The sequence below is a fragment of the Phocoena phocoena genome, chromosome 9 (assembly GCF_963924675.1).
Source record: "Phocoena phocoena chromosome 9, mPhoPho1.1, whole genome shotgun sequence".
NCBI classification, from domain to species: domain Eukaryota; kingdom Metazoa; phylum Chordata; class Mammalia; order Artiodactyla; family Phocoenidae; genus Phocoena; species Phocoena phocoena.
Genome location: NC_089227.1, coordinates 50158739 through 50170203, shown reverse-complemented (window position 1 = coordinate 50170203; position 11465 = coordinate 50158739). Strand labels below are relative to the sequence as shown.

General features: G+C 42.6%; 1 protein-coding gene across 1 annotated transcript; it reads left to right on the top strand.

Moving 5' to 3' along the window:
• Positions 1 to 740: 740 nt before the first annotated feature.
• Positions 741 to 11080, top strand: GATAD1 (GATA zinc finger domain containing 1). Its single transcript, XM_065884148.1, has 5 exons — positions 741 to 1127; positions 1919 to 2044; positions 3672 to 3731; positions 8430 to 8613; positions 10306 to 11080. Exons 1-5 carry the CDS (start codon positions 876 to 878, stop codon positions 10494 to 10496), a joined length of 813 nt encoding a protein of 270 aa, XP_065740220.1. The 5' UTR covers positions 741 to 875; the 3' UTR covers positions 10497 to 11080.
• Positions 11081 to 11465: the final 385 nt, after the last annotated feature.

Below are 11465 nucleotides of genomic sequence, written 5' to 3'. Positions count from 1 at the left end.
TTATATTTGAATTCAGATAAACAACGAATATTGCATGGGATACACTCATATTAAAAAGTTATTCGGGGCTTCCCTGGTGGCGCAGTGGTTGGGAGTCTGCCTGCTAATGCAGGGGACGCGGGTTCGAGCCCTGGTCTGGGAGGATCCCACATGCTGTGGAGCGACTGGGCCCGTGAGCCACAACTACTGAGCCTGCGCGTCTGGAGCCTGTGCTCCGCAAAAAGAGAGGCTGCGATAGTGAGAGGCCCGCGCACCGTGATGAAGAGTGGCCCCCGCTTGCCACAACTAGAGAAAGCCCTCTCACAGAAATGAAGACCCCACACAGCAAAAATAAATAAATAAATTAATTAATAAACTCCTACCCCCAGCATCTTCTTTAAAAAAAAAAAAAAAAAAAAAAAAAAAGTTATTCGCTGCTTATCTGAATTTTAGATATACTTGAGCCTGCAGTATTTTAGTAGTCAATCTTAGGCCTAAGACCGGAAATTCCGCGAACCGTGCTCTGTCCCAGGAGTCCCGGGCGGGGCACTTCCGGTCAGGCGGGCCGGCCTGGGCGCGGGCCACGCGCATCGCCGGAAACCTCCCCAGGCCAAGGCTCCGCTTTCCTCCCAGGCCAGGCCCCGCCCCGGCCCCGCCTCCCGGCGCCGGGGCCGCTGGGGGCTGGTGCGGGAGGTGGAGCGGGTGGAGCGGGCGGAACGGGCTTCCTGCCTCCAGGGGGCAGCGGCCGCGGCCTGGTTCCAGGGTGGACATCTCGGCGCCGCGCCCGGCCGCTCTTTCCGTCTTTGGGAGTGACGGGCCGGCCAGCGGGCCGCCGAAAGCCGGCGGTCGCCATTCCCGTGTCGCTGCGCCCGCGGGGGCCGCCCGAGCCGGCCACGATGCCACTGGGCCTGAAGCCCACCTGCAGCGTCTGCAAGACCACATCGTCCTCCATGTGGAAGAAGGGCCCGCAGGGGGAGATCCTCTGCCACCACTGCACGGGCCGGGGCGGCGCGGGCGGCGGGGGCGCCGGCTCGGGGGCTGCCGGCGGGACGGGGGGCAGTGGCGGCGGTGGCGGCTTCGGCGCGGCGACCTTCGCCAGCACCTCGGCCGCCCCTCCGCAGAGCAACGGGGGCGGGGGCGGCAAGCAGGTGAGCTCCTCCGGCCCCTCCCTCCGGCGGAGGTCGACCGGGCGCTTGGCGGGCGGAGGCCGGGTGGGGGCGGAGGGGGCGGGCGGGGGCCTCCCGGGATCGCCGTGCTCGTACTGGGCCGGGCCGCCCCTTCCCATCCCGGTTGAGAACATGGTCTTTGGTTCGGCCCATTCTCAGCACCTTTTGTAGTGAGGAACTGAAAGGCTAGAGAAGCAAGAAAAGTGAAAACGCTTCAGAAATCCCCCCATTGTAATGTTTTGGATAGCAACCAGACATCTCAGTATACACATGTATACATAGAGATGTCAGCAGGGTCATGCTACTGGACCTGTTAATAAAGTTCATTTTGTCATAATGTCGTGCTATTAAGATTATCATGTCATCATTTTCAGTGGCAGCATAAGTATTACATTGCAGGAGGTGGCATACCAAACCCGTTCTCTGGCGTAGGAGAGTTGAGTTTTTAAGCATTTTTCTGTTATAAACACAACCTATGAATAGTTCTTGCCTTGGCCTGGACTGACTCTTGTTGCTGCCCCTTGACCTATTACAAGTAGCTCACACCTTTTTCAATGCTCTGGAGATGCTTGCCTAAGGCTCTCCCTGTTTGAATTAGGCCAGCTGGTGTGATTACCCGCCATAAAAACAAAAGGTGCACTCTTACTTAATTTTTAAATGATCGTTTAAAGTGCATACTCTGGGATCCTTGTAAGATGTTTGTATCGGGACAGCAACCTTTCTGCACTTTTTATTTCTTTCTCTTTTTTGTTCTTTAATTGTTTATGTAACAGAGTAAGCAGGAAATTCACAGGAGGTCCGCTCGGCTCAGAAACACTAAATACAAATCTGCTCCAGCTGCTGAAAAGAAAGTTTCCACTAAAGGAAAAGGGAGAAGACATATTTTTAAATTAAAAAATGTAAGATGATTGTGGACAGTGTCTTGTACTGTAATGGCATTGTGTGTGTAGTGTGTCCTGCCACTGCCTTCATCTCTCATCACTGAACTTGGACTCTGCTCTTGGCAGCTATTCTGTAGTGTTCTGGGGACTGGTCCAGACTTTCTAAAAGGGAGTGAGCTCTGTTGTAGGAGGCTTACTGTTTATAAAATTAATAATACCCTTTCTCTGTTTTTTTAGCTTTTATTTTTTTCTCTGGGAAATATAAAATATTCTAAAAGAAACCTAAACCTCCAGCGCATTTTACTGGGTTCTCTGGAAAGGATGAGATGGGGTTATAGTTCTTGGTGTGGCCAGGTATACTGGGAAAACTTTTTTTTTCATTCTTAAAGCTCTAAGTAAATAATACCGAAACTCATTCATTTCCATATTTGTTTGTTATTATGGCCCCAGAAGACGTTTCTTACTGATTTATAATGATCAACTTGATGAATATGAATGAAAAATTTTACTAAATCTTCTTTATCTCTTCTTCTATGAGAAAGTAGATGGTCGAAAGACTTGTGCTGGGGTAGTGGAAAGCATATTTTTGTTGCAGTAAATTCTCATTGTTTTTGTAAATACAAGGGACAGTGGTCAAACACAATGGGCAATGCATTATATACTATTTTTTTTAAACCTCAGTATGGTACTCTTTGCTTTCAGAACAGGAATGCTTCACTTACCAGTAAAGGCATTTCTGAAGTTGGGTGTGTTTATTTAAAAAACTCAGAGAAGCCTTGCATTATATTCTTGTGCAGATTGTGGATCCTTTTTCTTGTTTAGAATAGTTGCCCCTAATTTATATAAGAGTTTTATAATTCAGTTTTCTAAAATGAGGTGTTTATTGACTAGACAAAACATGTAAATATTGGACTATAGTTGTATATTCTTAAATGCTCTAAACACGTTTTCCTCTTAAGTATGGTGGAATATGTTCTCTGCAAGTATTTTAATATCAATTTCTCTAACAATGCCTTTCTTCAAGGATAATACCAAGACATATTTGGGAAGGCCTAGTTACTGTGTTGTGGCGTGAAAGTGTGTGTTACAGCTTAGGAAGGAATCTCAGTGATGGTTGAGTGCTGGCAAGTTACTAAGAACTCCCAAGAAAGTTTCCTTTGGCCTTGGTTCAGGCTTGCTAGAAAATTAGTTCTGATGATACTGTCATAACTAGTTCCATAGTTAAGTGGAGACGGAAAATGTCTTTGAGGAGACACGTTTTTTATTATTCCCACCTCCGTCATGCTCAGGCCATTAGGGCCAGATTTTTTTTATAACTAGAATGAGTAATAACGCTCTGAGAAGGCTTCTGTTAGATTTCAGCCACGTAGTCAGGAGCCGGTCCTTTGGGGCTCAGCAATTTTTAAGCTAAAGGTAGCAGAAGTATTGAGACCAGGCTTTGCCACAACGATCAGAAAAGCAGTTTTTTTTTCTTTTTTACTGCAGTTCTTGTCACCAAACAACAACTTTAGTATTTCTTAAATTACAGAACTCTCATATATGGCTGGAAAAATGCCTGTACACGCTACACACACACACACACACACACACACACAAACACACACATTATGAATGTGCTAATATTTTTACTTTTGTTTTTTCACAGCCCATCAAAGCCCCTGAGTCAGTTTCCACCATAATCACTGCGGAATCAATCTTCTACAAGGTGAGCATCTGTAGTTACTGAAGGAAGGTTTGAATTTATTGTGTAATGTGCTACTAAAATGCTGGGTTAGTCTAAAAGTCTCTGCTACTCTGTAGAAGGTGTGATCGTGGTTTTTGTTCCTTTCTAAGCTATTTTTCCCTGTAGGGGGCTATTATAAAACATCTCATCCAGAGCTGAGTTGGGAGAGGAAGTTGCCTAATGAAATACGATATGAGGATCTTAAGTATTTTTTAATGTAGATTATGGGAATCGTTTTTAAAATGAAAATGTATGGTGTGGAGCCATTGAGAATGATGTTTGCTGTGTGTTTTTCATATATGGCCTTTATTATGTTGAGGTAGGTTCCCTCTACGCCCATTTTCTGGAGAGCTTTTATCATAAATGGGTGTTGAATTTTGTCAAAAGCTTTTTCTGCATCTATTGAGATGATCATATAGTTTTTATTCCTTAATTTGTTAATGTGGTGTATCACATTGATTGATTTGCATATATTGAAGAATCCTTGCATCCCTTGGAGTTAACCCCCACTTGATGATGGTGTATGATCCTTTTAATGTGCTGTTGGATGCTGTTTGCTAGTATTTTGTTCACGATTTTTGCATCTATGTTCATCAGTGATATTGGTCTATAATTTTCTTTTTTTGTGATATCTTTTTCTGGTTTTGGTATCAGGGTGATGGTGGCTTCGTAGAATGAATTTGGGAGTGTTTCTCCCTCTGCAACTTTTTGGAAGAGTTTGAGAAGGATAGATGTTAGCTCATCTCTAAATGTTTGTTAGAATTCACCTGTGAAGCCATCTGGTCCTGGATTTCTGTTTGTTGGAAGGTTTTTAATTATGGTTTCAATTTCATTACTTGTGATAGGTCTGTTTATATTTTCTGTTTCTTCCTGGTTCAGTCTGGCAGAATTGTACCTTTCCAAGAATTTGTCCCATTTCTTCATGGTTGTCCATTTTATTGGCATATAGTTGTTTGTAGTAGTCTCTTTAATCCTTTGTATTTCTGCAGTGTCAGTTGTGATTTCTCCTTTTTCATTTCTAATTTTATTGATCTGTGTCCTCTCCCTTTTTCTCTTTTTTTTTTTTTTTTGGGTTCACGGGCCTCTCACTGTTGTGGCCTCTCCTGTTGCGGAGCACAGGCTCTGGACACACAGGCTCAGCGGCCATGGCTCACGGGACCAGCCGCTCCGCGGCATGTGGGATCTTCCCAGACTGGGGCACGAACCCGTGTCCCCTGCATTGGCAGGCGGACTCTAAACCACTGCGCCACCAGGGAAGCCCTCCCTTTTTTTCTTGATGAGTCTGGCTAAGGGTTTATCAATTTTGTTTATCTTTTCAAAGAACCAGCTTTTAGTTTATTGATCTTTGCTATTGTTTTCTTCGTTTCTGTTTATTTCTGCTCTTTATGATTTCTTTCTTTCTATTGACTTTGGGTTTTCTTTGTTCTTCTTTCTCTGGTTGTTTTAAGTGTAGGGTTAGATTGTTTATTTGAGATTTTTTCTTGTTTCTTGAGGTGAGATTGTATTGCTATAAAGTTCCCTCTTAGAACTTCTTTTGCTGCGTCCCATAGGTTTTGGGTCATCGTGTTTTCATTGTCATTTGTTTCTATGTATTTTTTAATTTCTTCTTTGATTTCTTCAGTGATCTCTTGGTTATTTAGTAGCACACTGTTTAGCCTCCACGTATTTGTGGTTTTTACAGTTTTTTTCCAGTAATTGATTTCCACTCTCATAGCATTGTGGTCAGAAAAGAAGATTGATACAATTTCAATTTTCTTAAATTTTCCCAGGCTGGATTTGTGACTCCAGATGTGATCTGTCCTGAAGAATGTTCCATGTGCACTTGAGAAGAAAGTGTATTCTGCCACCTTTGGGTGGAATGTTCTGTAAATATCAATTAGATCTATCCGGTCTGTTGTGTCATTTAAAGCTTGTGTTTATTTATTTTCTGATTGGATGATCTGTCCATTGGTGTAAGTGGGGTGTTAAATTCCCCTACTTTTATTGTGTTCCTGTCGATTTCTCCTTTCATGGTTGTTAGCATTTGCCTTATGTATTGAGGTGCTCCTGTGTTGGGTGCATAAACATTTATAACTGTTATATCTTTTTCTTGGATTGATCCTTTGATCATAATGTAGTGTCCCTCCTTATCTCTTGTAACAATCTTTATTTTAAGGTCTATTTCATCTGATACAAGTATTGCTACTCCAGCTTTCTTTTGATTTCCATTTGCATGGAATATCTTTTTCCATGCCTTCACTTTCAGTCTGTATGTGTCCTTAGGTCTGAAGTGGGTCTCTTGTAGACAGCGTATATATGGGTCTTGTTTTTGTACCCATTCAGCCAGTCTGTGTCTTTTGGTTGGGGCATTTAATCCATTTACACTCATGGTTATTATTGATATGTATGTTCCTATTATCATTTTCTTAATTGTTTTGGGTTTGTTTTTGTGGGTCTTTTTCTTCTCTTGTGTTTCCCGCTTAGAAAAGTTTCTTTAGTATTTGTTGTAGCACTGGTCTGGTGGTGCTGAATTCTCTTAGCTTTTGCTTGTTTGAAAAGCTTTTGACTTCTCCATGGAATCTGAATGAGATCCTTGCTGGGTAGAGTAATCTTGGTTGTAGGTTTTTCTCTTTCATCACTTTAAGTATATCCTGCCACTCCCTTCTGGCCTACAGAGTTTCTGCTGCAAAATTAGCTGATAACCGTATAAGGATTCCTTTGTATGTTATTTTTTGTTTTTCCCTTGCTGCTTTTAATATTTTTTCTTTGAATTTAAATTTTGTTAGTTTGATTAATATGTGTATTGGTGTGTTTTTCCTGTATGGGACTCTGTGTGCTTTCTGGACGTGGGTGATTATTTCCTTTCCCATGTTAGGGAAGTTTTCAACTGTAATCTCTTCAAATATTTTCTCAGACCCTTTTTTTTTCTCTTCTTCTTATGGGACTCCTATAATTCGAATGTTGGTGTGTTTAGTTTTGTCCCAGAGGTCTCTGAGATTGTCTTCAAGTCTTTTCATTCATTTTTTCTTTCTTCTGCTCCTCAGCAGTTATTTTCACCATTTTGTCTTCCAGTTCACTTATCCGTTCTTCTGCTTCCGTTATTCTGTTACTGATTCCTTCTAGAGTATTTTTCATGTCAGTTATTGTGTTGTTCATCTCTGTTTGGTCTTTAGTTCTTCTAGATCTTTGTTAAACATTTCTTGTATTTTCTCAGCTCGTGCCTCCATTCTATTTCCGAGATTCTGGATCGTCTTTACTATCATTACTCTGAATTCTTTTTCAGGTAGATTGCCTACTGCCTCTTCATTTATTTGGTCTTTTAAGTTTTTACCTTGCTCCTTCATCTGTGACATGTTTTTTTGCCATCTCATTTTTTTTTTTTTTTATGAGTGGGATTGTGTTCCTGTCTTACTGGTTGTTTGGCCTGAGGCTTCCAACACTGGAGTTTGTAGGCTACTGGGTAGAGATGGGTCTTGGTGCTGCGATAAGGAACTCCGTGAGACCTCACTCCAATGAATAATCCCTGGGGTCTGAGGTTCTCTGTTAGTCTAGTGGTTTGGACTTGGAGCTCCACTGCAGGAGCTTCGGCCTGACCCCAGGCTCGTGAACCAAGATCCCGCAGGCCGCCTGGAGTGGAAAATTAAAAGAACAATAACAAAGTAAAAAATAAAATTAGACTAGGAAACTAACAGATATGTTAGGAAGAATATAAAAATAAAAATATAGATTAATCGACAACCAGAAGGTACATCAGTACCACAATAGTAAAAAAAGAGGAGGAGGGAAAAGAAATAAAAAAGGAGGGGTGTGGGAAGGCCTTGGCTATGGAGGGCGGGGCCTAAGCAAGGGTGAAGTTTGGGTGGTGGGCGAGGCCTATGCTTAGGACCCACAGGCTGGAAAAGGCCCTGGGGGCTGTGGGGGGGTGGGGCTTAGGCTCAAGGAACAGAAGGGGTCCAGGCGTGCCCCCCACCCCTGGTCTCAGAGGGCAGGGGACCTCCTCTGGAAGCCCAGCAGGCTTCCTGGGCTCGAGTGGGTGGGGCAAATGCCCTCCTCTCCTCTCCTGCTCCTCCAGTCTGGGAGGGCCCCTACCCCATGCTTCTCCTGATCTCCCCGGCCTCCCTCTTATGGCGCCAAGGACCCACGCGGCCTGGAGGGGGGTTTGGAGGGCAGGGGACCAGCCTGGGAGATCAGCAGGCTCCCCATGCCCAAGTGGGTGGGGCAGTTGCCCTCCACTGCTCTCCTGCTCCTCCCGGAGGGCCCCTCCCACCTGCCTCTCCTGTTCTCCCCTTGGCCTCCTTCCTACGCCCCCAGGGACCCACGAGACCTGGAGGGGGCTTTGGAGTGCAGGGGACGGGCCTGGGAGCTCAGCAGGCTCCCAGGGCCCGAGTGGGTGGGGCAATCGCCCTCTGCTCCTTTCCTGCTCTTCCCGGAGAGTCCCTCCCACCTCCCTCTCCTGATCTGCCCAGGCTCAGGGGTGCTGATCCTGTCTGGCTTCCACTTCTCCTCCCCCCTCAGTCCCCCTACGTCCTACCGGTTCACTTTGGGGTTCCTCCTGTCTCCTTGGATGTCAGAGTCCACCACCATTGGCCAGCAGGCGCCCTAGTTGCGGGGAGACACTAACTCCATGTCTTCCCACACCACCATCTTGACTCCACCTCCTATTTTTATCTTAAATATGGGGTTATCTTCTACTTCCCCCAGGGAGTCTATTACCAAATTGGAGATGTTGTTTCTGTAATTGACGAACAAGATGGAAAACCCTACTATGCTCAGATCAGGGGTTTTATCCAGGACCAGTATTGTGAGAAGAGTGCAGCACTGACGTGGCTCATTCCCACTCTCTCTAGCCCCAGGGACCAATTTGATCCTGCATCCTACATCATAGGTGAGTTTGACAGGTAACAGACAGGTTTTTGAACCCAGTTAATTTTCCATTATTATGTGAAAGTATATTCATCTGCTTGGGCTGCCATGACAAAATACCATAAACTGAGTGGGCTAAACAACAGAAATTTATTTTCTCACAGTTCTGGAGGCTGGAAGTCCTAAGGTGCTGTCAGGGTGGGTTTCTGGTGAGAGCTCTCTTCCTGGCTTGTAGACAGCCACCTTTTCTCACAGGGGCTTTCCTCTGTGTGTGTGCACTCCTGGCATCTCTTCCTCTTCTTATAAGGACACCAATCCTGTTGGATTAGAGCCCCACCCTTATGGCTTCATTTAACCTTAATTATCTCCCTAAAGGCCCTATCTCCAAATATTATCACATTAGGGATTAGGACTTAAACATATGAATTTGGCGAGATACAATTCAGTCCATAACAGAGAAGTGTAAGTACAGAAAAGTAGAGATTATTATAGAAAATATGAAATTTATATAGCTGGGGTTTGAGGGCTGTACATTATTTTGAGTTCCGGGGCAGTATAGTATGCACGTACTAGAATGCTATGTGGATAAGATTTTTCTGAGTGACCCATGGTTAAACTCTATTAAAAGAATTTATTGCTCAAGAACTAGGTTATTTAGGTAACATAAAAAAATTTACTCAAAAATGATTTCTAGAGGAACTGTCACATTTATGTCTAAAATCTTACAAAGTCTCATTATGTGTCCCTCTAGATGTCACACACATCATCCTAGACCTTTTGCAACCTTTTATATCATTGTTGGTAGCTGAAATGGCAGCCACTGTACTCATTAATTTCAAGGCTGACTAAAGAATTGGTTCTTGACGTAGACTCACAAGAAGAAGTTGTTGATAAATAGAATTTTGAAAGTGTTCAGAGTTTTAAAATTACCCCAAACTCTTCAACCTTTCTGCAATGGGCATACGTTACTTTTGCATTCTAAGAAAAAAGATACAAAAGGTTTTTTTCAGAGAGAACTCAAGGACAAGTAAAGTACCACTATTATTCCCAGCTGCATGTCAAGTTTGATACATGACCAAGCAGTTTTAGTCTTCTGCTTGAAAGTATTGATACACAGAAGAGTGAACTTTCATTAACCTGTTCTATCAGACAGGATTGTCAGCAGAGGCAGTAACATGACTGAATCACCTCTAGGACTTCTATCTCACCTCCTCTTCCTAATCCTCAGATTGTAAAGGAGACAGCATAGCATAAAGGGTCAGAGCACAAACTCTGGAACTAGACTGTCTGGGTTCCTTGGACAGCCACTTACTAACTATGTGATCTCAGACAGGTTCCTTGATCTCTCTTGCCTTATTTCCTCATGTAAAATGGGAATAATAATAGTGCCTAACTCAGAGGGTTGTTGTGAGGATTCAAAGTATTGATATATATATATCAAGTACTTAGAACAGTGTCGACATAATAAACACTATATAAAGCTAAATATTATTTTTAGAATCCTTTCTATATTGAGTTATATTTTGGGGAGAATGCTATATTCCTTAAGCAATTAAAGCAGAAAAAAATGATGGACAGTAACTTCAAAATAATATATGTTTCAAGGGTTAATGTCAAGTTACCACCAGACCAGTTTCTCCTAGTGTCTAGGAATTTTAACATTTTATGGAAATGATATATATCTTCAAAACTGTGAATGTTGGCTGCCTTCTAGGACCAGAGGAGGATCTTCCAAGGAAGATGGAATACTTGGAATTTGTTTGTCATGCACCTTCTGAATATTTCAAGTCACGTTCATCACCATTTCCCACAGTTCCCACCAGACCAGAGAAGGGCTATATATGGACTCATGTTGGACCTACTCCTGCAATAACTATTAAGGAAACAGTTGCCAACCATTTGTAGTTTAAAAAGTGAACATGGATTTCCAGTTGTCTTGTATTTGTACTACCATAAGACATGCCACATGTTTCTTTAATGAAATTCTTGGATGGAAAAATGACTAAAAGTTTTTTCTCTACTGCCCAGTAATCATTAGCTTGTTTATTACTAGTCACTTAGAAAATTAAAAGAGATAGAAAAGAATTAAATATATTTTGAAGTTAAATATTACATTACACATTAAGTGTGTGTATCCTCCCAGGCAAAGACTGTAATTTCCAAGGAGACAATTAGGAACAGGTAGTGTCTATTTTTCTCCATAATTTATTTCTAGAAACTCATAAAATGGATTGTATTTTTCTACAAGAATAAAATATTAATTAAGGTTTGAATTTCTAACCAAGGGCTGAATCAAGTAAAATGTAGCCGTTATCAACAGTATCTATCACCAAGTTAAAAAAAAAGCTTTATTTTATCATCTAGAAAATGCTGTGACAGACTGTTGGCTGCTTTAACCTTAAGGAAAGTGATTGGTGGATGATGTTATTAGCCTAGGCTTTTTAAAACTTTCATCCAGTTCTTCTGTAGTAAGCAGGGATTCAGAATCATTTGGTTGATCTTAATAGAGCTGCTCTTCACTGCTCTCACCTACCTTCTCAGTCAGAGTGAGGCTTAATCAAAACATTAAGTTTATAGTTCAGACAGACAACTTCACTAAAAACACACAGGAAACGTACTGTTCAGGCATCCCTGAGCAGTAGTTTCTTGACCACCATTAGAACAAACATTGGGCAGTCATAAAAATGATTAATCATTAGCACTGATATCTAAAAAAAGTCCACCCCAAAGTTAAAACCATCTGCTATGTACTCATAATAACAGGCCTAAAACAATGTCTGGGACTTAGAAGTCCAGGCACAGGAATTCTATTCAGAATTCAGGGACAGGTTTTACTTCAAGTGTAGGTCAGCTAAGTAAGGGAGCAACAATTTA